At 42.7% G+C, this 22,118-nt stretch overlaps 1 protein-coding gene across 1 annotated transcript; it reads right to left on the bottom strand.

Annotated features, from left to right (window-relative positions):
* Positions 1-2,460: 2,460 nt before the first annotated feature.
* LOC307103726 (fatty acid-binding protein, heart-like) lies at positions 2,461-2,820 on the bottom strand (the record flags this gene model as incomplete). The annotated part of the gene is made up of 1 exon (XM_079778234.1): positions 2,461-2,820. The coding sequence occupies exon 1, from the start codon at positions 2,746-2,748 to the stop codon at positions 2,461-2,463; it is 288 nt and encodes a 95-aa protein (XP_079634360.1). The 5' UTR covers positions 2,749-2,820.
* Between the last annotated feature and the right edge of the window lie 19,298 nt (positions 2,821-22,118).

The raw sequence follows: 22,118 nt of genomic DNA, 5'->3' as shown, positions 1-22,118 counted from the left end.
CCTAGGTACCACAACCACCGTGAAAACCCCTTGGACTCAGGCGGCCAGGTATTACCATAATAGAGATTTGCATGCGTTGAGCCAGTTTCGAATTTGCCTTGTTATCCTTCACCAACGCTCTTCCCGTGTAAAGCCCTCACATTACAAACGCATTACCCACAAAACCGCAAGCTTGGCTATTCCCAGTGTGATTTCTTTAGCAAACTGGTATAATCCAATAAAACATCATGTCGCACCAACACTGAAGTATTTATTGCGGAATAAATTTCAGCTTAAAAAGTGCACTTGCCCCCCTTCCTTCTCATATATCACAGAGTGACCGGTCCTTTTCAGCTTCATTGGGGCTGGAGACTGCTAAGTGGGGAAAAGTGGCAACTAGAGATGACGGCTCTCTGATGCTTCCCTACATTTGTTCTGGAATTTTCTAGGCCCGTCCAAGAGATGGTAGCAGGGAAAGAGACTTACACTGACTTTCCCCACGTGTTGCAGGATTTTTCACAGATTTTGCAGGTGTGCTACACATTTGCAATTAACAGAATACTTAATCCGGACGTGCCTTGCCTTTCCCATAGGCTTCATTATAGCTGGGACATGTTACAAAGCATCCCACTCTACGATCCCCATAAAGATGCCTGCTTGTTTTAAATGCTGGATTTTATGCATTTTATGTTTATATTAGGCCGAAAGTGTCCCTATATTTTAGTGACAGACATTTATGCTCATCCACGGGGTAAGAAACAATATCATGTAGCAGTATGTAGTCCCTGAAAGAGTTTATACAAATGTGGTGGCTTTATATTTAATTTTAAGTTACTCTATTTTAAGGGAAGGCTTTGCCTGAGGTAATTATTACAGCTTTCATGCCCACGCGGCGATACTGTGCATCTCTGCAACCAGCAGAGCGTTTGGAAGATCCAGGTGGCCAGAGAGTTAGGTGGTGGCACCGCGAAGATTTCCACCACGTATCTTTCCAGTTTATATAATCACATGAAAACATTTGTGTGGGATCTAATCTGAAAATAGAATTTTTAGAGAACAAGAAGTCGCTTGATTAGGGTGGCTCAAGGACACCTTGTTTTCATTTTTTAAAACCCTTCTATAGTCCTGAGAAAAACCTCATTTGCTATTTACTATTTATATTAAAAATATAAAAGCCTGCATTCAAGCACTGGTTCTCTTTTCTTTTATAAAATAAAGCAAATAAAATATTTTGCTGATGATGGTGCTTCTGGTATGTGTTTGCTTGTTGGTACTTAAATGCAATATGTCTGGAAGATGTTGCTATTTCACACTACACGCGTAAGAAAGAGTAAATTGTAGGTCCTGATTATCAACAGATAACAAGACATACTGTATATAAATAAATGCTCAGCCTCAAAACCCGTTATTGGATTAGCTATACAATCACGTCTCAGGCTGTAAGCCTGTGCTGACAAATGAACACTTTTCATTTGGCTCAAGGTCCTCATCAGCAACGGAACTAATTTTGCATTCTCACTCATTAAGTGAATAAGATGTGGAAAAAGCTGTCTGCTTTTTGAAGTGTAAATTTGCTGCTACAGGCTGTGCAGACCAAAGCGCTTTTGAAGCAGGCAAATGAGATCATCTCTAGGGACATGCGAACCTCACAAAGTTTAGGTCATTTCTGTTGAAGGGACGGGGTGCGTGCATGCACACTCACCAGCGTTCACGTGATTTAGGGGGACATGTGCATTGGGCTGTGTGGGTGTTCCTGGGTGTCAATGACGGACACTTTGTGTGAACCTGGGAGAGAAGTAGGAGTGTGTTCTTCATCTTCTCCAGAAGCCAAGGACCCATGGAATCTAGGTGCTCAGCCTAGCACACGATGGGTGTTCAGTGCTTATAGAGACCGAGATGGAATGACCAGGGGTTGGCACGTTAAGCAGGCAGGATTCTCAGCCCTCTGCCAGCCTTGAGAAGGAGCAACAAAGCCTCTGAGCTTTTGGTTCAAAACCCCCTTTAGGCATGGGCTGTTCCATGGAGACATCAAGATAAAAGACAAGTACTGCTGGAGCTGGCTGAGGAGCAAGGTGTGCTGGGAGAAGGGAACTTCATACGTCAACCATTCTAAGTGGTATTAAACACTCTATATGCTGAGAACTCCACTTTCGTATCTCTAGCATGGACTTCTCATTTGAGCTCCAGATTCTTTTCTTTTTTCTTTTTTGCCTTGGCTCTGCTTTATTGACCTCAGAGCACTCTTTGGATGCAGTTAAAAAACAAATACAACGGGAACTGGAACTGGACCCAGGATGGTGTGCCTGGCCCCAGAAGAATTCCCCCCCAGGTGGATTTATACAAACCGCCAGAGGAGAGAGGAGGCGATCTGGTGCTGAGTCCAGGGGTAGCCAGTTGGCAGAGGAGCAGTCAGTGAAGCAGTGGGCAGGCCATGCCTCTTTCTCATAGGGGCGCGTACACACTACACTGCCGTGGTGAGTGTCAGGAGGAGTTTTCATTAATGAGCTCCCGCACAAGTTTTGATTCTTGCCCGTCCCATTTCCGCACGTGGACAAGTTTGTCTCCATCCATCGTCACGGTGGACATGACCTTCCTGTCATCTGCCGTTGTCTTATCAAACTCCACCCCCAGCTTGAAGCTGATCTCCAAGTTCTTAAAGGTGCTTTGTGTTTTTATGGTGATCGTGTCCCCATTTATTTCGATGATTGTGGTAGGCTTGGTCATATTGGCCACCTGCCTGGCAGCAAAACCCACACTGATTGACCTCATGTAGTCATAGAAATCCTTGCTGTCCACTAGCTTCCAGGTGCCTGCAAAGGCATCCACCACGGTGAGGCTGGGCTAAGCCTCCAGGGGCTGGCCTCCCATCCCCCAACGTGCGGAAGTGGCGTGGGCAGCCAGTGGTGCCAGGCTAGCCTGCGTCAGCACGGATGCCTGGCCTCCCAGTCCCTGCCCCCAGCTGCGAGCCGTCAGGACTGGCTTTCTTCCCTGAGCTCCAGATTCTTAAATGCAACTGTCTGCTTGGTCTACGTACTTAATTACATCACAACATAAAATCATGGGGCTCTACCCTAAAACATTTCTATTCCCCACTCCTTATTTCATAAACTGCATCAGCATCTTCCTTCTCACGCAAGCCAGAAACCTAAGAGTCATCCTTGATTCACCCTTTTCCCTCACCAATGAAATAAAATCTGTCAACAGTCATGCTCGTTTTAGAAACAAAATATATCTTAAATCTTCTTGGACACCTAGCCTAGGCAAACATCATCTCTCATCTTGACAACAATGACACCAGCTTTTAACGTGCCTCTCCACCTCTACTAACTACCCCCTCTCCCCATTCATACTGAGCAGAGAGTAATCTTAAAACACGTGTGTCATGTGTTGAATTGTGCCCCTACCCCCATTCATATGTTAAAGTCTTAACCCCCCAGCAACTCAGAATGTGACCTTATTTGAAAATAGAGTAATTGCAGGTGTAATTAGTGAAGAAGATTTTATCCGGAGTAGGGTGGGTGCCTATCCAAGATGATTGGCATCCTTACAGAAAGAATGTCACGTAGAGAGAAAGAGAGACAGACAGAAGAAAGAGGATGTAAAGACACAGAGAGAACACTATCTATAACAAATGCCAAGATTGCCAGCAAACCTTCAGAAGCTGGATGGAGGCATGGAACAGATTTTCACTCACAGCTCTCAGAAGGAACCAACCCCATTGATATCTCTACCTGAGACTTCTAGCTTCCAGAACTGTGAGACAATAACTCTCTGTTTAAGCCACTCAGTCTGTGGTTCTTCATTATGGCAGCCCTAGCAGACTAATGTAGTGTGGAATCATATCCCTCTATTACTTAAAGCCCAGATGGCTTTTCGTTTTATTTAGATTCAAATTCAAAGTCCTCATCAAGAGTGACAAAACTCTTCATGATCTGCCTCCCACCTACTGCTCCAGTTTCATCTCCCAGCTCTTCCCTCGTCATCTTCAGCCACATCGGCTACTTTTCTGTTACTCAGTCACAACAACCTCTTTCCCTTTTCATGGCCTTTGCACATGTGGTGCCCTCTGCATGTACTTGCCTCCTCCTCCACTGTCTTTGCAGGCTAATACCTTACCCCTCAGGTCTTAACTTACATGTCATCCCTCCCACCTCTGCTGTTATTCTCTGCCTTTGCCCCCTTTTTTCTTTTATGATTACTTACCACGGTATGTACTTACTTTATACTCCTGTATACTTAAAAAAAAATCTAGACTATAAGGTCCAGGAGATCATGCCAGTATGGTTCATCAGTGCACTGCCAATACCTGACATAGTGTCTGGCACAGACTAGGTACTCAGCCTGGCATGCATTGGGTGTTCAATAATTATTTGTTCAGTGAATGAATAAAAGGAAGATGCTTAGAGAAACACCTCTCCCCTAGGCCTTTCTCTCTTAATCACACTTGGAAAAGGATGCTCCTTTCATTGGAAGCATTTGTTGGTTTGTCCCTACGTTGGAAATGATCACTTTTTAGATCTCTTCATAGTCCCAATATTGTCTCTCTAGAATGAGAGGACCTGATCAAGAATTTTGGTGGAGGAATACTACAGGAAAAATGGGCAGTGGGTCAGGTCTCTGCCCATTAATTGCACTACAGTGTTTATGAATTGTCTTCCAGAAGATCATTGCCTGGGCAAGCCAAAGAGTAAATTGTTATATAGAAATATTCCACGAGCTTAGATTTTGCCAAGTTGAAAAATAGGAAGTTGTGTGGGTGAGTGTGAAGAGACTGTTAGCTGTCCACAAAAATCTGTCTTGCTTTCTTCCTGGGCACACAATTAAATTACATTTCCCAGCGTCTCTTACAGCTGGGTGTGGTCATTGACTGCATGCTCTATACTGGTACATAGTGGAAGTGAGGGATGCCATTTCTAGGCCCAGCCCAAAGAAAATACCCTTGTGCACTGTCTACAAGCTTTCCCCCCTGGTTTGTGGGCCTGTCAATGCCCAGTGAAACCCTAGAAACCAGAGCTGAAAATGCAAAACCACCATCAGCTTGGGTCTCTGATGAAGAAGACTCTCTGTAGAGACATGAACTGAGCAGGCATTCCTATTAAGCAGCTCATATGAAGCCACTAAAATTTTAGGGTCTCTCTGTAACTGCAGGCTAGCCAACCCTAACAGTATCATGACACCTTCTTTAAGAAGCTGACACTCATGAGGGCTCAGGAAGTGAAGGAACTTTTAGAATTGACTCCAGCAGGAATGTCTTCTCTCTCATGAGGCAATTGAGCCACTCAGAAAGGGATTTGGAAAGGAACAATATAATAGCTCATTCTTCTAATGTTCCATGAGCTGAAGGAAATCAAGGAAAAGAGGACATCTTAGAGTTGCCTACAGAGTTCTCTTGATGATGATTGCCACACATCCCTGCACACCATGGCACTCCAGATTAGTCCGTTGTCCTTTCTGATTATGACCCATCTTAGCAACATTGAAAAGACTTTGAAACCAACAGTGGGAAGACAAAATATGCGAGGTGAGCACTATGGACTTGGAAGGGAAACAAAAGGGCAAACAAATTCTGACTGACATTCGGATGTTTGATCACCTTCTCATGGTTGTATCTACAAGGAGGGTGGTGATTGTGTCTTATTGATCTCTCCCAGCCTAATGCTTGGTAGATCTTATGTGTTTAATGAATGAGAAATGAGTAAATACATTAGCTTGTTTGAACCTCATGAACCATATGAGGAGATAAGGCTTTATTGCAGACAGTCTCATTTGCCTACTGGGGTCAAAACCATTCCTGTTTCATTTTCCTTCTTCCGGTAGATGGAAGAATACACTTTCTATCCCCCGCACAGTTAAGTGGGGTCATTCTCTGGTTCTGGCCAAAAGAATGTGAGTGAAAGTGACAGAGCAGGAAAGGCCTCTCCTGCTTTTCTGTGCTGCTATAGCCAATCCTGAGGTCCTGTGCTGATGAGGTGCCGCCTCCGTCAGCCCTGCCCGACTGACTTGTGCTGGGCATGTAGGGTGAGTTAGGCCATTATATATGCTATACTCCAGCATAACCTGGCCAACATGGACTAACACATTGACCCAACAGCAACATCCCCCTTTTTAATTTATGTGCCCAGAAGCTCAGATTTTGCCAGTTCTTCTCTGGATGGCCATCAGCCACAGAGGCAGCTAGGTCCCTCAGACCCTCAGGGGTGAAATGGGGGTGGTGTTAGCTGATTACGGTAATCTGAATCCCCTCAACCAGTGATCACCTTACGGGGTATAAGCCAGGTCTGATCAATATAATGTCTAGGGAATTCTGCTGGGGATTGTTTTGGGCAGTTTTCTTTACTTACTAGAAGCCCAGCGCATGAAATTCCTGCGAGGGTACGGTCCCTAGGCCTGGCCTGCAATTAGGGCCATCTTCCACGCCCTCCCGCCACCACCCACTCCCAGTTTCCCATTTGCCATTGGGTGATTGGAGCCTGATGGCCAGAGTAAGGGACTGAGAGGTCAGCCGTTCCTGCCCACTCGCTGGCCCTGCCCCCACCACAGGTCACCCTCTGTGTGTGGGGCGACCTGCGGGGCGGGGGCCTTGGCCTGGCACCGCCCATGTCCCCTGCCACCCACCTCCAGTTCCCCGTTTGCCATTGGGCTCTCGGAGCCTCACAGCCAAGAGCTGGTCAGTGCGCCTCATAGTGACTGGTCAAGCGGTCGTTCTGGTCATTTCGCTATTAGGGTCAATTTGCATATTACCCTTTTATTATATAGGATAGACCAGAAGACAAGGATGCTTCCATTTCTTGTATAGGGCCATTGTTTTAGGAGGGTGTGAGGCTTGGAGCTGCTATAACCATCTTGTGGCCATAAGGGAAAGCTGGCCAACTGGAAAAAAGAGAAATCTACTTTACGCTACTTAGCTACAGAGCATCCAAACAGATTACCTCCATTTTATTGAAGAGGAAAATAAAGCTCAAAGAGTATAAATGATTTTCCCAAAGTTTCTTGGCTTCTAAGTAGAAATCAGGTCTTGTAATTCCAAGTCTTCTCTTTATATTGTTCAAGGGACAGCAAATAGATTTTTCTCTCATCTGCCCAACCAATTAATTGAGAATGGCTACCTAGAGAGTTATGTTGAAAAGATGTTAATTTAAGATCACATCCAGCAAGAAAAGGGGTTTTGGTTGATTAATAACTTCAAGGGCAAAAGCTAGGGAAGCAGTGCCCTTTTTCCCCCATCACTGTAGTATGTCATGTTATTTCTGGATTAATTTTACTGTGGGAAGAGTCATGTATTAGTTATCAATTGCTGAGTAACAAATTACCCCAAAATGTAATGGCTAAAATAAAACTCCAACATTTACCATCTCACAGTTTCTGCAAGAATATGGGTGTAGATTAGCTGAGTGCTTCTGTCTGAGAATCTCTCTGTGGTTGTGATCAAGCTGTCTGCTGGGACTGCAATCTAATCTGTAGTCTTGGCTGGGGAAGGGTAGCCAAGCTTACTCGTGGTTAATGGGAGGTTCTGTTCCTCGTGAACCATAGGATTGAGGGCTTCCGTTTTTCATTGACTGTATCTCAGTGCTTGTCATCTGTGCCTCATCATAGGGGAGCCACCCCATGGTGCCTGGTTCTCCAGGTAATGAGTGAGCAAATGAGAGAGGGTATCTAGGAAAGAAGACAGATTTTTGTAATTCAATCTTGGAAGTGACATCCCATCACGTATGCAATATTTCATTCATTCGAAATGGATCAATAAGTCCAGCCCACTCAGGGGGAGGGGATTGCACAAAGGAGTGACTATCAGCAGGCAGCCATTTTAGAGGCTGCCTATCTAGCTCAGTGACAAATAAAAATAATGAAATTACTTTCCTATTACCATTTCTGTAATTGCTGCAGTTAACTACTTTGCCTGAAAAGTTTTCCCCCCCCCTCAAAGCTCTAGTCTTTCTCTATGGGGTTCAAGCCATAGCATGAACCCATATAATAATGCCTATGTCCCCTTTTCAGATTAAGGGGTTAAGCATGTAATAATAATAATAATATTATTAATATTAATTGTTAATTATAGTTAACAATAATATTAGGTAAGAGTCCCACACTGCAGTGAATGCCATTGGCATTGGTTTTCCTCTTTTTCTTAAATCCTGGTCACATCACATGTGCTTGTTTTGAAATTGAACATGACCAGTGCACTCTCTCTGACTCTCTTGTCTCCTCCCAGGCAGCATATAACTCAGGGCTGCCTTTCAATCTGGTCTACCTCTTAGGATTTGCCTGTTGGTGAAGGGCCCAAGAAAGGAGAGAAGGGAAGCCATTCTCTAGGACAAGATCCGTTCTGCACAGTTTAGAAGCACCTTAGACAGCAGGCATGTATTCTCGTGAGAGTGAGGCTATTTCAGGGATTCGGAGGAAAAGAAAGAATGGAAGCAGAATGGGTTAATGTTAATCAAAGTTGCTGAACAGTCATGGCGCGTTTACTAGTCTATCAGGGTGGATAAGACGAGAGGACAAAAAGTGGACTTTTAATAAAGAGAGGCAGATTAAATTAATCATGGCAAGAAAATGAGCAAGAAATGCTTTGACATTGTTATTTAATAAGAAAAATGTGTAATTAACTGATAAAAATAGTTTTTGCAAGAAGCAGGCAGTTAAATAGTTTATAAAGCCAGCCAGGCCAAATCCTCAGCATCCCTGACTGTTAGCAATCAGAATGCTTTTTATATGGTGTCTTTCTTTGGAAACCATCTCACCACAGACATTACCTCATTTGCTTCCCAGCCTAATGAATGCTTTATGGCTGAGAAATGGTGGAGGAAGCAAGTGATAGAGAGGAGATGAAGAAACTGAGGCACAGAGATGGGGGGTGAGGAGGAGAGACGTTTTGCAGCATTCCCAGAAAGTTACTGTGAGCAGTACTTGGTTATTCTCATTCCTAACCTCCTGCCCCTTAATTGTGTTTCGGGCATTAGCTAATGAATTTAAAAAAACACACACGAAAAAACCCACAATTGCTGTCTCCTCCAAGGGCTGCATGAGGAACCTGGGCTGTGTGTTATGGCTGATAGGATCAGTCTTCCGAACGGGAGGTGGGGGTGGAAAGAGATCCTGGCATTTGCCATCTGGTAAGCCCGCCTTTAATCCTCAGTAAAGTAATGGAATGGAGATGAAGAAAAAAAAATTCGTAAGAATCAAGAGCATAATGCCACCATGAGCAAGCAGCTGTCTGGATTTTTAAAGAGCAAATTCCATGAGACAAATTTAATTGCATTTTTAATAGAATTAAAAAAAAAATCCTCCACAACATTAGTGAGTGAAGGAAATGAAATGGATCCATCCAGAAATCTCGCTTGAGAGATGAATTCAGCAGAGCTGGTTCTAAGCTCTGTCTGTCTCATGGATTGAAACCTGGCTGGAAGGCCACAGGAGCAGCCGGTGGGCGGCGGGGGACTGACTGGGAGACGGTGGGCAGTGGCATGCTTCTGGCAGGCTCTGAGGTGGGCCGGTATCTACAGAGCATCATTATTAATGACTTGCAGGAGGTGATGAGCAGACCATTAATTAAATGTGCACATGTGGCCAAGTGGGAAATTGGCGGCAAAACCCCAGAGAGGCAGGCACACAACACCCAGGTACTTGTTTTGCAGCCTCTGTGATTTGGCCTGAGAGACGTGGCTTAACTTTGTGTCCCCTCCTCTCTCCCTGCTGTCTTGGGCTTGAACCAGATTTTTGTATGGTGCCACAGGGGAAGTGGCAGGGGAGGTGCCTCAGGAGCAGGCTCACAAATTCCCTCACCAAACACCAGCGTGTGTACTCTGATGTTCTGAAAAAGGAAGCCTACAGAAATTAATATTGATATTAGCAGAGTAATGAAGCAGCTGCAAAGCTGGTTCATAAACGTCTCGCCCCATTTCAGGACATGTTTACATCGGCAAAGGGGAGAGCAAGCAGGAGATGCAAGGGTGGGGAGGAATGCCCTCTGAGTTATCTTCAGGGGAGCCTTTTGTTCCATCTCATCCTTCCTAAGAGAAGCTGAGGTGGTTTGACTTCTGAATATATTCAGGCATTTGAAATGAGGTGGCTTGCCCCAAACCCTACAGAAAGCCATGCTCAAGAGTGAAGCTCAAGCAAGACACAGCTTTTCTATTCAATCAACATTTTGTTCTCTCCTTAAGAGATCCCCCCCACCTAGTAACTCCACTGGCTTAGCTGGTAGCTTAGTCACAACTGAGTCTTGCATTGCCTCTACTGGGATGTATATTTATTTGAAAATGCCTCTGTTGCCAAGGTAGAAAGAATGTCTCTGGGAGAATGCATCCTCCCTACTTTGCAATATCAAGTACTGTGTGTTCTGAAATGGTAGATTATCTTTTGTATTTTATTTAACTTGAGAACTATTAGCCAAGCTCTTTGTAGAAAGGAAAAGATTTGCAATGGCAAAGGTTACCCTGATCAACCCTATGCCATTCTGAAACTGCCTTGGGGCTGGTGAGCAGCCATGCCAGTGTTCAGAAGGAGGGATGAAAACACCACCCACCGCTATGCCCACAGCAATAACACGATCTCTAGTACTCAGCGACATGCATTGTCTAATCTAATCCATCACACAATGCACTGGTGAGAAGTATTATTATAGTCCCTATTAAAAAATAGATCAAGGTAGGAGGAAAGTTATCAGTGTGTGGAGTAAACCAAGAGCAAAGCTTTGAGAAGATAGAACTGCCCTGAGTCTCAAGCCCATTGTTCCAGCATCAGGACCATCATCTACCCTTGAGCCATGGTTACTTTGGTGGGGGATTTGATGCCTAGAATAATGGATCTAGAGTCCGAGGCCAAGATAGTGACATGTTAGCCTTTAATTACCTGTTTAATATTTCTTTGGAGAAGAAGTTGAAGGATAAGCAGAGATGAAGGTCCTCTACTGGCAGCACTTGCCTCTTTTTTATTCTCAAACTATTCAGCTCTGGCCCCAGATTTGCATAATATGCCCACAAAAGCAAAAGTTCTGAGTTGGCTTGGACAACCCTCCTAAGAAGGCATTTCAATGACCCTCTGTTGTTACTTCAGCATGCCCATATTTAAAAAATATGTTTTCTATTGATTTCAGAGAGAGAGGTAGGGAGAGGGGGAGAGAGATAGAAACATCAATGATGAGAATCATGGATTGGCTGCCTCCTACACACTCTACTGGGGATCAAGCCTGCAACCCGGGTATGTGCCCTGACTGGGAATCGAACCATGATCTCCCAGTTCATGGGTATCAACCACTGAGCCATACCAGCTGGTCAAGCATGCCCATTCTTGAGTATAATTTCTCACCTCTGGGACCTTATGAATCATTTGTTACAGTGATACACAGCACGCTTCCTTAGATAATGATAAACTTTCTCCATATCATTACATTTCCAGAGATTTTTTTTTTAGGTCCAAATGTTATTTTAGAAGCTTTTATAAATTGATGCCACAACTGCTACCCTGCTGGCCCTGCCAGAGTCATCCACTAACCTCTGGCTGGGATGGCAGGAAGTAGGCTTTCTGGGATTGAACTGAGTGAACAAACAACTTCAGATCAGGACAAAGACTCTCTCAATGGTGACAAAGGCACTTTTGGCTGTAAAGCTGTAATTGGATGTTTTAGGTACCCTACCATGGGGAGACAATCAGCAATTTTTGTCCCAAGCTCCCAATTATAGGCTGTATTTTGATATGATACCCCCATTGCACACCTTCTAAAATTTGACTTTGTGCTCTGACTTCATGGAGGAATGTATTTCCTATCCTTTGCATCTAAGTTGTCCTTGCTTAGAACCAATAGGATATAGTGGAAGTGACACCATGTGACCTTCCAGATTAGGTCAGAGAAGGCCTGCAGCATCCGCAGGGCCTTCTTCGGAAATTGCTGGAGGTTAACATCACTTAAGGGGGACTCTTAGAGTGCTACTTGCTCTTCCCTATCAGTTTCTCCTTTTCTTATTCTTTGGGCCCCATATCTAAGCCATTATTTTTCTACTCCTGCAGGCTTTTATTTTTGTATCCATCCACTCCTCCTGTTCATCCTCCTGAATGTATTTGCCCTGTTCAGTCCCCTTCTATTTGGGAAGTAGGGGATAAAGGAGAAGGAGGGTCAGGTGAGCAGGGTGATTATCTTGTGGAGTGCTGTGTTGGAAGCTCTACACAGGTGGTTATGTTTTATCTCCTGACCAGCCTATAGCTAAGTGAGATTATTCCCCCCCCCCTCTTTTTTTTTTAAGATTAGGAAACCGAGGCTCAGAGGAGTGGAATGCCTTGCTGAAATTTACCCAGCAGGTAAGTGCTGGGGTTGGGTGTGTTCCTAGAAGTGTCTAATTCAAGAAACCATTTTCTTTCCATTGGTGGCATGACATAGGGGGAAAAATTAGCAATTCATGCTTCATAATCATGTTTCAGTTAACTGCCTAGCAAACTATAGGGTGTTCTTCTCCCACAATAAGAGCTTGATCATTTCAGAAAATCCTCTGTTGTCTTTATAAAGTCCAGAGAGCAAAATTCCCAGGTTTTGATAGCGATGTAAATCTGAACCTCATTTTATCTTGTGGTCAAGTTTCTGGTGAGCATAATGGGTAACTCTGCAGTTGTTGTTGTTTTTTTAATTTCCATCTGAGAGGGCTGCACGTTACACTGACAGTGTAGAACCTTAAGGGAAAGACTATAGATCATAAGCTTAAAAATGTATTGTATCATAATGGCAGTACCCAGCCTATAGATGCCCAAAATATATTTTTGAATAGATAAATGATTATGAATATTCTTACTTTTGTATTTTTTGGCATATCCAATGTTTTAGTTTCTGCAGAACTCTGTTACTGTACATCCCATGTCGTGTGTGTGTGTGTGTGTGTGTGTGTGTGTGTGTGTAGTCGTCGAGGTAGCCAAGGCAGTCTAGAGCTGTGGTCGGCAAACTGTGGCTCGCGAGCCACATGCAGCTCTTTGGCCCGTTGAATGTGACTCTTCCACAAAATACCACGGCCTGGGGGAGTCTATTTTGAAGAAGTGGCTTTAGAAGAAGTTTAAGTTTAAAATATTTGACTCCCAAAAGAAATTTCAATCGTTGTACTGTTGATATTTGGCTCTGTTGACTAATGAGTTTGCCGACCACTGGTCTAGAGTTATGTAAAAGTCCATACAACCTCGTGTGGACAAATCATCGTTCTGTTCTGGACTTCATTTTGCTTCTTGGCAAAGTAAAAGTTACACTAAGATGACCTCTAGGGCCCCCTCCAGGTCTATACATGACCATTTTGATTCCTACATTGAGATCTAGATATATTTTCATTAAATATTGAATCTGGTATCGAGAATGTTGAGTATAATCATACAGTAGGGATTTTTAATCCAAACATTATTTATCCAGTCCTAATCAAAAATACAATGAAAGGATTTAAAAAAATAAAAAGCAAACTGAGAAACTGCTAGACTATAAACAAGTGCTTTTCCTCTCTAGCTCTCACAAACTCATTCTAACATCTGGGGGATTTACAGGTGTTAAAAAATGTCCCTGAAAAGAGTCTTTTTATTTCCTGGAGTGATGGAAATATATTGATAATTACAGGGGGAAATTAGTTTTTTTAATAAAACAATTAAAAGGGCTTAGGGTTTAAATGAAGGAGAATGTAATTTTCCTTTACTTTATCTACCATTAAATTGATGCTACAAGCTATTAGTAGGGTTTAGTTTAGTCAAGGCTGATTTTCAAATATAATCCATATTTATGTGGATAGAGAAAGCTCAGCACCACACACACACACACACACACACACACACACAGCTGTTAGGAGTTTATTTTTTTAAGAATTAGGAAATACAAATAGTGACAAGAAGAGGCAGAGTATGGAATTGGGAGAATGTGAGAATTTAAAGGAGCAATTCTTGCTTCCTGTCAAGAGGCTATTTTAGATTTAGTGACATTCTTATACAATGTTTCCTTTTGTGGTTGTTGTATGTGTGTGACTGTAATTTGTGAGCATCAGCATATGACATCTGAACACATCTTAATGGATTTGAGCATAATAGTCAGACATGTGCTGGAGCCACTCACATGGCTCTTGATTGCCCCGTGTCTTCTCAACTCTGTGCACAGTGATGTCACATTGGGAGTTTGAAAGTGGCCATGGTGGGAGTATCGACACCATGGAAGTCAGCACATGCTACAAATCTGGCTCCCCTCTTTCCTCCCCTAGTGCAGTTGTAATTTAACTGTAATCAGTGGTATATATTTATCAACACACCACGGATCATAGTTCAATAAAACCTCCAACAAAATTAATGAGAGATATCACATGTACTCTTGTTTGCAATGGTAATTAAACATAAATGATTCATATACATTTATAGACATAATCAGCTGCCATTTACTGAGCACCCACCATGTGTCAGACCCTCTGTCTTTTATAGATTGTCCCTAGTCCTCATAATAACCCTGTAAGGCAGGTGTTACTGTCCCTATTTGACTGGCAAAGCAACTGAGACTCAAACAATTGCCTATGGCCACACAGCTAGCTAATTGGAACCTACCTACAATGAGTGAGCACAGTGAGTGAGATCAGCTCATGAGTCTTCAGGAAAGCAAAAGGCCTCTGAAGTCTCTTGTGAGACTCCAGGATCCCAGAGTTCAGAGGCTGAGCTGTCAACTGCCTCCTTTCTGTAGCAGGCCTGCCCATGGCTCAGGAGTGATGGATAAGATGTTCTGAGAGGCCCAGCTTCCCGGTGGGAGTGAGCCCTCTTGAGTCTGCATAGAGCTGAAAGATGGGTCCAGGATAGCCTCGCTCCAGTGAGGGATTTCCTTTCTTTGAGTCATTGTCACCAAGGTTTTCCTGCAGATTTTTCTTATCCATGAACATTCTTCAATCTCTCTCTCTTTCTCCTTATTTGTCATCTGTGCAGCCCACGTATTAATTTACCTGTTTAGTCCCTGCCTTTCCTCCCTATTACCTATGTTCATCTTTGCTCCTCTTTCCACTTTCTGAACCATTTAAGGATTTCCCAGGGTTATAGGGCAAAGAAATTTTTATTGTTCTAAAAATTGGCATCAGAGTTTCTTTGAAGGGATAAGAGTCTTTTGTTAAAAAGATGACTTGATGGAGCTTGGGACTAGACCACAGGCTCCAAGGGAGAAGAAGGAAAGCTTCTGTGTATGATAAATGGACGAGTCGGGAAGTGGGTGAGTAGAATCGAGGAATGAGGAGAAGAAGAGCAGAGGTGGGAGGCGGGGAGAGCATAAGCCTGCCTGGGACATTTCAGTGATGTTTGTAAACCTGCACATGAGTTGGGTGAAGGATTTTTGCATTCTTATTATGAAAAAGGAAGAAGACATTGGATTCCATGCCAGGACTGATATGTGTGGGACAGAGGCAGCTGGTTAAGAAGCTGGAGCCAATGACCTTGAAGAGAGGCCCTTGGAATGAGCAAAAATCTGAAGAAGAGCTTTAGGTTTCTAAAGGTCACAGAGTGGGTGAGGTGGATTCCAGACAAAGTTCTTCACACCCACAAAGATCTGGTGAACCTTTGGCTGGCGTCTGGGTTACTCTAGCTTCCAGGAACACATGGCTTCTCCAAACCAACCCAGACTGCTCTGGTCTTGACTGACATCAAACATTCTCTCCCCGCTTCTCCCCATTTTTGTGCTTGGGCCATGTGCAGGCTTAGGATAGCCAGCTGGTAGCATGAGGGTGCTGAGTTCTTGGGGGGTTAGGAAAGGTAGAGCACAAAGAAGTGGAACAGAGGCCAGATCCACAGAAAGAGGGCAATTATTAAAGAAAAAAAAGAAGTTCCATTTCATACACCTCCACTGGCCAAATAAAATAAAGCAAAAACAAATGCATATCCTAAGCCAAAACTGACACAAAAATAGACACTTCAAACCTCATCCCCCTCTCCCGCCCCCTCCAAAAAAGCCATCACTGCAACAAGAAAACTCCACTTTCTGATGGTGGTAAGGAGAGGTAGGGATAGACAAAAACTTCAAAGTCCTGGTGACCTGATTGTAAGGCTACAAATGGTAATCTAAGATGGAATATTGGGCCAAGACAGCTGAAGGTGGTCATGGGGATACTTTAAGGCTTGCTCAGGTATTCTCATGTACATGCCAGAGAGAACTCATGTCTTAAATTCGGTCCTTCAGTATGAAGTTGAAACCAGAAGGCTTTTAAAATGGACCTTTGTCAGTGTTGTGGAGAGATGGTAAAAGGGTGAAAGCTCAAGTCCTGGTTTATGGATTCTGAACTAGATAGCTGATTCTAAACACTGAATGCTTGGGATGTAAGTCAAACACCTCATCTTCTACAACCGTCCAATTGTGGATAGAAAAACAATTGTCCCACTTTTTTTTTATGACTTCCCTTAGTCACTAAGGGTGATCTCCTAAATGCCAGAAAATTGCTACCAACTGTCAGACTGTGGGTGCCATAGCCCTTAGTCAGAAAAATGACCCCAAATAGTAGGAAAACATTTCAATCTCTACCAAAAGAAAGAAAGATATTCAACTGAATTACTTAGACTTTTAAAACACACCATTTCTCATTTTGCTTTAGTGTAGTAACAACAATTCTAGCAAAGGTCATTCCCAACTACACAATTGTATAAACTTGCCCTCTGAATGGACAGATTGGAATTTAGGTGGCTGACCCATGAGATGGTGTTTATGTCCGAATCCAAGTGCTGTTCATTGGTTATGTTCCAGTCGACCCCATCCTGCCTGGCATCTCTGTTTGCCAGGTGTATATAGCAATCTAAATAAAGGAAAACATATCCCATGTCTCTACCAGCATAAGCCAGAGAGAATATTTACACTGACTAAGAATAAATTCCAGAGAGATTCAAAGAGATTTATTGGGCCGCCATTTACTAGCTGTGAAGCTGGGGTTGGGATAGTCTCTGCCTCATAGAGTTGGTTGGGATCAAACTATGATCAGGCTCATAAAACTTTAGCCCAGAGCCTGGCACACAGAACACACTCAGAAAATGGTAGAACTTTTGTTAGTAAGTGATGAGAAGTTTCCATAATGTGGGGAATTTCAAAATGAATAGAAGTTTTTCCTTTAAGAATCGAACAAAGGGGGGAGTAGAGAAAGACAGGTCAGCAGACAACTGTGATATATAGCACAGAGTAAATACAATATATAATAAATAATTGGAGTCTGTATTAGGTACTTTTTCAGAAGAAGCCTCAGTGCTCCAGAATGGCAATCAGTAAGGATGAAAAGACCATCTACCTGCATTAAGCCTGTGAATGTGAAAGACTAGGTCCTAGCAAGGCCAGTATTGTCATTCTGCTGTCCTAATGATGGATGGGGATTTGTGAGCAATTGAATTGAACCTCTGCCATTACTATCGATTGTTGGGTAGACTTCTTGATCGGAGCCAGTGGGCCACCGTCTGGGTCGGTGGTCACACTGACATAAGGTTTATGACCTTTCATAGGCTTCCCATGTGCCTCATCACATGCCCATCTGCCTGGGACCTAAGACCAACCTGGCAGTAAGGGATTTGGGAAATGAGGATTGAATTAAGTGACTGCAGATCTAAGCCAGCTGTGGCTGGAGCCTCTTCCTTTTTTAAAAGAGAGATTTTTTTTAATTTCCAAAGCTTTGGAGGCAGTTTAGTTAAGGCATAGAGATGCAAATGAGATGCTTGGAGGTTTAAATAGTAGATCTGATTGTCTTGCTCTTTGACCCTAAGCCAGTTACTTACCCATTCTGAACCTCAGTTCCCTCATCCACAAAACAGGAAGAATGAGACTGAACTCATTAGATTTTTTAAGGTTTTGTCTTTAATAACAACTTTATTGAGATATAATTTACATACCATAAAATTCACTTTTTAAAAGTGATTTCAGTGGTTTTTTAGTATATTCACAGTGTGTAACCATCAGCAAGCACTCTCTAATTCTAGAACATTTTCATCACCTCCAAAAGAAACTCATACCATTTGCAGTCACTCCCATTCCCCAGGAAACCACTAAGCTACTTTCTGTCTCTATGGATTTGCCTATTCTAGACATTTCATATATATGAAATCATACAATGTGTGGTCTTTTGTGACTGTCTTCTTTCACTTAGCACAATGTTCCCAAGATTTACCCATTTTTTAGCGCCTGTCGGTACTTCATTCCTTTTTATTGCTAAATAATCTCTCATTGTATGAATATAGCATATTTTGTTTATCTAGTCATCTGATATGTGATAGAAATTTGAATTGTTTCTTCTTTTTTGGCAATTATGAATAATGCTATGAACATTCTTGTACAAGGCTGTGTATAGACATATGTTTTCATTTCTCTTGGGTGTATGTCTAAGAATGGAATTGCGGGATCTTATGGGACCTCTATGCTTAACATTTTGAGGACCAGCCTAATTGTTTTCCAAAAGAGTTGTACCAATTTATAACCCTACCAAGAATAAATGAAAGCTCCAATTTCTTCACATACTTATTATTGTCTGTCCTTTGATTTTAGCAATCTTAGTGGGTGTGAAGTGGTATCTCATTGTAATTTTGATTTTCATTTCCCTAATGACTAATGGTGATGAACATCTTTTCATGTGCTTATTCACCATCTGTATGTTTTCTTTGCAGAAATGTCTATTAAAATGTTTCGCTGATTTTTAATTGTTGTCTTTTTATTGTTGAGTTTTAAGAGTTTTTTTATATATTCTAGATACAAATTCCTTAACAGATATATAATTTGCAAATATTTTTTTTCCATTCTGTGGGTTGTCTTCACTTTCTTGATGGTATCCTTTGAGGCACAAACACTTTTAATTTTGGTGAAGTGACTTTATCTATATTTTTTTCTTTTGTAGCTTATACTTTTGGTGTAATATTTAAGAAACCATTGCTTAACCCTAGATCATGAAGATTTACTCTTATGTTTCCTACAAGAGTTTTATAGTTTAGCTCTCACATTTAAGGGTTTAATCCATATTGAATTTTTGTATATGGTGTAAAGTAAGGGTCCACCTTTTTCTTTTGTACATAAATATACGGACATCCAGTTGTCCTGACATTACTTGCTAAAAAGACTATTCTTTTCCTATTTAACTATCTTAAAACCCTTTATTGGTCTTGAAGACTAAGTTATGTAATCTATGTAGAGTTCCTGGTATACATAAGTTTCAATACCTGATGGCCATTATTATTGTTATTGCTAGGCTAATGTGTAAATTCCCAAGCAAAATATAATAGGTTATACTTCCTCATTACTAGAGATTCCAGCAAGAAGTAAAAAAAAAAAGAGCAAATGGCTGCAATTAGCTTGAAATCCTCTATGTAAGATTTGCAAATAATAGTAATAATAATTGCAGTAGCTAAAAATTGTTAGTATTTCCTATGCACCTGACACTTCAATAAACTCAATAAGTTCTCACAACAACATTATAAGATAGGTACTACTTAATCACTTTTATTTGGATCAGGAAAGGTGGTCTTAGAGTATTCAAGGTTCACAAAATAATAACTTGTTCAAAGCCACACAAGTAGCAAGCTACAAAGTGGATATTTGGATTCAGACAGTCCATGATTATGAGGGGATTCATTCTCAGAAGATTGGAGTGAGAGGCTTGTCAGAATGAGAGAAACAGAATAGCGTGTGCATTGACTAACATGGTGAGAAGGTGGTTAAGAGAGCTGGACTCTGTGGGTTCGAATCTCAGCTCAGCCATTTACAAGCTGCATGACCTTGGGCAGCTCAGATTCTTCAACATAAAATGTGAACAATTGGGCTTCTTATCTCACGAACTTATTGTGAGAAATAAATGTGGTTACTTTGTGTAAAACACTTAGAACTACTGCTGGTACATAGGAAATGCTCAAAACTTGTCAGCTGTGATGCTGATGGAGAGCTTTATATCTGATCCCACGCTTCTCTTCCAGAATGATTCTTACTGTTAGGGCCAGCTTCATGGGTGTGCAGCCTGTGCATGCTCAGAAGGGTCCTAGACTTGGCTTAAAGCTCTGTTGTCACCACCTTAAGATTCTTAAATTATTTTTTTTAACATGGTGCATTTCTGTTTTGCCCTGGGCCCCACAAATTATGTATCCAGTTTGGGCAGGGCATAGGATGGCTGAAAGTGTTGAAAGTGTTCCCTCCCTCCCAGTGATGCCTGACCCAGCCCATGCAGGGCCATCTACACACACACACACACACACACACACACACACACACACGCACGCACGCACACACACACACGCACACACACACAACCTCTTGGCTGCGGCTATGAGCTGCAGTGGATCTCAACGTGGAAGATAGTGCTGTTCACTTTAATTACTATGTCAGCAAGGCCAACGCACACCCACTTGACATTCCTGATTTATTACCTAAAAGTGAATGCAATGCATAGTGGGCCCCAATCCTGCCTCTATTATTGGACTGAAAACCTCCATTGACTTCAGCTGGCAGCCTTCACCACTAATTGAGGACAGAGTTTGGCCCCACGGGTTTTATATAGAACATTTTTCTTTATTTCTTGTTTTCATGGGTGTGTGTTGTGGGCTGGGGATTATTTTTATGTTTTTCCACTTCCTGATTAGTTTTAGGAGTTGTTTATTTGGAGACTGCTTTAATAAATTTGCACAGCAGGGTGAGTTAGTAACAGGGTTGGTGTGTTTAACCAGGAACCACCTTCTTTTCAGTTTGTTTTTTGGTGTTTAATTCCAGGGCACAGTCTTTCCTGTTTCACCAAATCTCTGATAAGATCACCTACCTTTGCTCCAGAGATACCAGGGTGGGTTAGCTTGAGGGCAGGGCTCTGCTCCCATGCTCCAGACTTCCATCACGTTGCCACTGCTTCCAGCACGTTGCCACTGCTCCGGTAAAATGCCCTTGAATTTAAAGGATATTTTCCTGTCTGTTTCCTCCTCTAGATTGTGGAGATCAGAGGGCAGGGACTTGGTCATTGGTGTAATTTCAATGCCTAGTGCAAAAGCCTTTGTTTGAGAATATTTATTGAGCATCTATTATGTGCCGGATGCAGTAGATGTGACAACAAGACAAATGAGGTCCCTGCTCAAGAGGGGTTTACATTCTATGGTTGAAACACAGGTACAAGTAAGCCAAGGGTAGTAGCTATAATTGTAGAGTAAGATAGTTATTAAAACTAAAATCAGGGGACATGACAGAATAACTCTGTGTGTGTGTGTGTGTGTGTGTGTGTGTGTGTGTGTGTGTGTGTTGGTCAGGGAAGGGCTCCCAGAAGACTTGACTTCTGATTGAGACCTGAAGGCCAGAAGTAGCCAGCCATCTGCGAATCATTATTGCAGGCCGAGGGAGTCACCGATACAGAGGCCCCAAAGCTTTGAGGGGTGGAGGGATGGGGAGCATAGTGAGCATGAGGACAGTGGTAAAGGATGAGCCTGACCGGGGAAGCATGTGGCAGACAGTGGTGCGCTGATTAGGAATTAGATGGATTCTAAGGGCAATAGGAACCTTAGGGAGAGACACCCTGTAATTAAGGAGCTGTGGGGAGAAAAAGGCAAGTTTGGAAGGGGGAAGACCAGTTGGGAGGTTTTGTGCTAATTTGTTAAACCTACTAGGTCATTTCCAGCAAGAAGTTGATATTGCTCTTGCCGAGGCTGGTAGAGGAGAGTGAAGGAACAAATCAGGATTCAACGACCTCTCACTCTGAGAGCCAACATCAAGGTCACGTTCCTCTTGATTGAGCCCTGGCATCTGCTTTTACAATGGACCTCAGAGCCCCCCAGTTCACATCCCATTGATGCTAGTGAGACTGCATTCTTGGGGAGTAAAGAGACTGGCTGGGATTGGAGAGGAGAAGCCACACACATAGAGATGACTTCGCTCTGAGGGAAATGAAAGAAGAGGGCATTTTCAAGCCCAAGGACAGTGCAGCAAAGACCTCGGGGGTGCTGGTGTGAAGCTTGTGTAATAGAGGGTGCATTGTGGCGGTATCAGCAATGGAGACTTGGGATGGCAAGTGCCCGCACTGCAACTTATTTAAAGAGGCTATTGCGAACGTCTCCACACCAGTTAATTACTAGTTTTTGTTATGTCAGGAACTCCTCAAGTAAAAGCAGAAAGAAGCCATTCATGAGTATGTTCCAGTTCTGTAGTTTAATGGGACAAGTGAAAAAAAATTTAAAAACCGATAAAATGATTTAGTTCC

The sequence above is a fragment of the Cnephaeus nilssonii genome, assembly GCF_951640355.1.
Source record: "Cnephaeus nilssonii genome assembly, chromosome: 7".
In the NCBI taxonomy this organism is placed as follows: domain Eukaryota; kingdom Metazoa; phylum Chordata; class Mammalia; order Chiroptera; family Vespertilionidae; genus Cnephaeus; species Cnephaeus nilssonii.
This window is presented reverse-complemented; position numbering and strand designations above follow the sequence as displayed.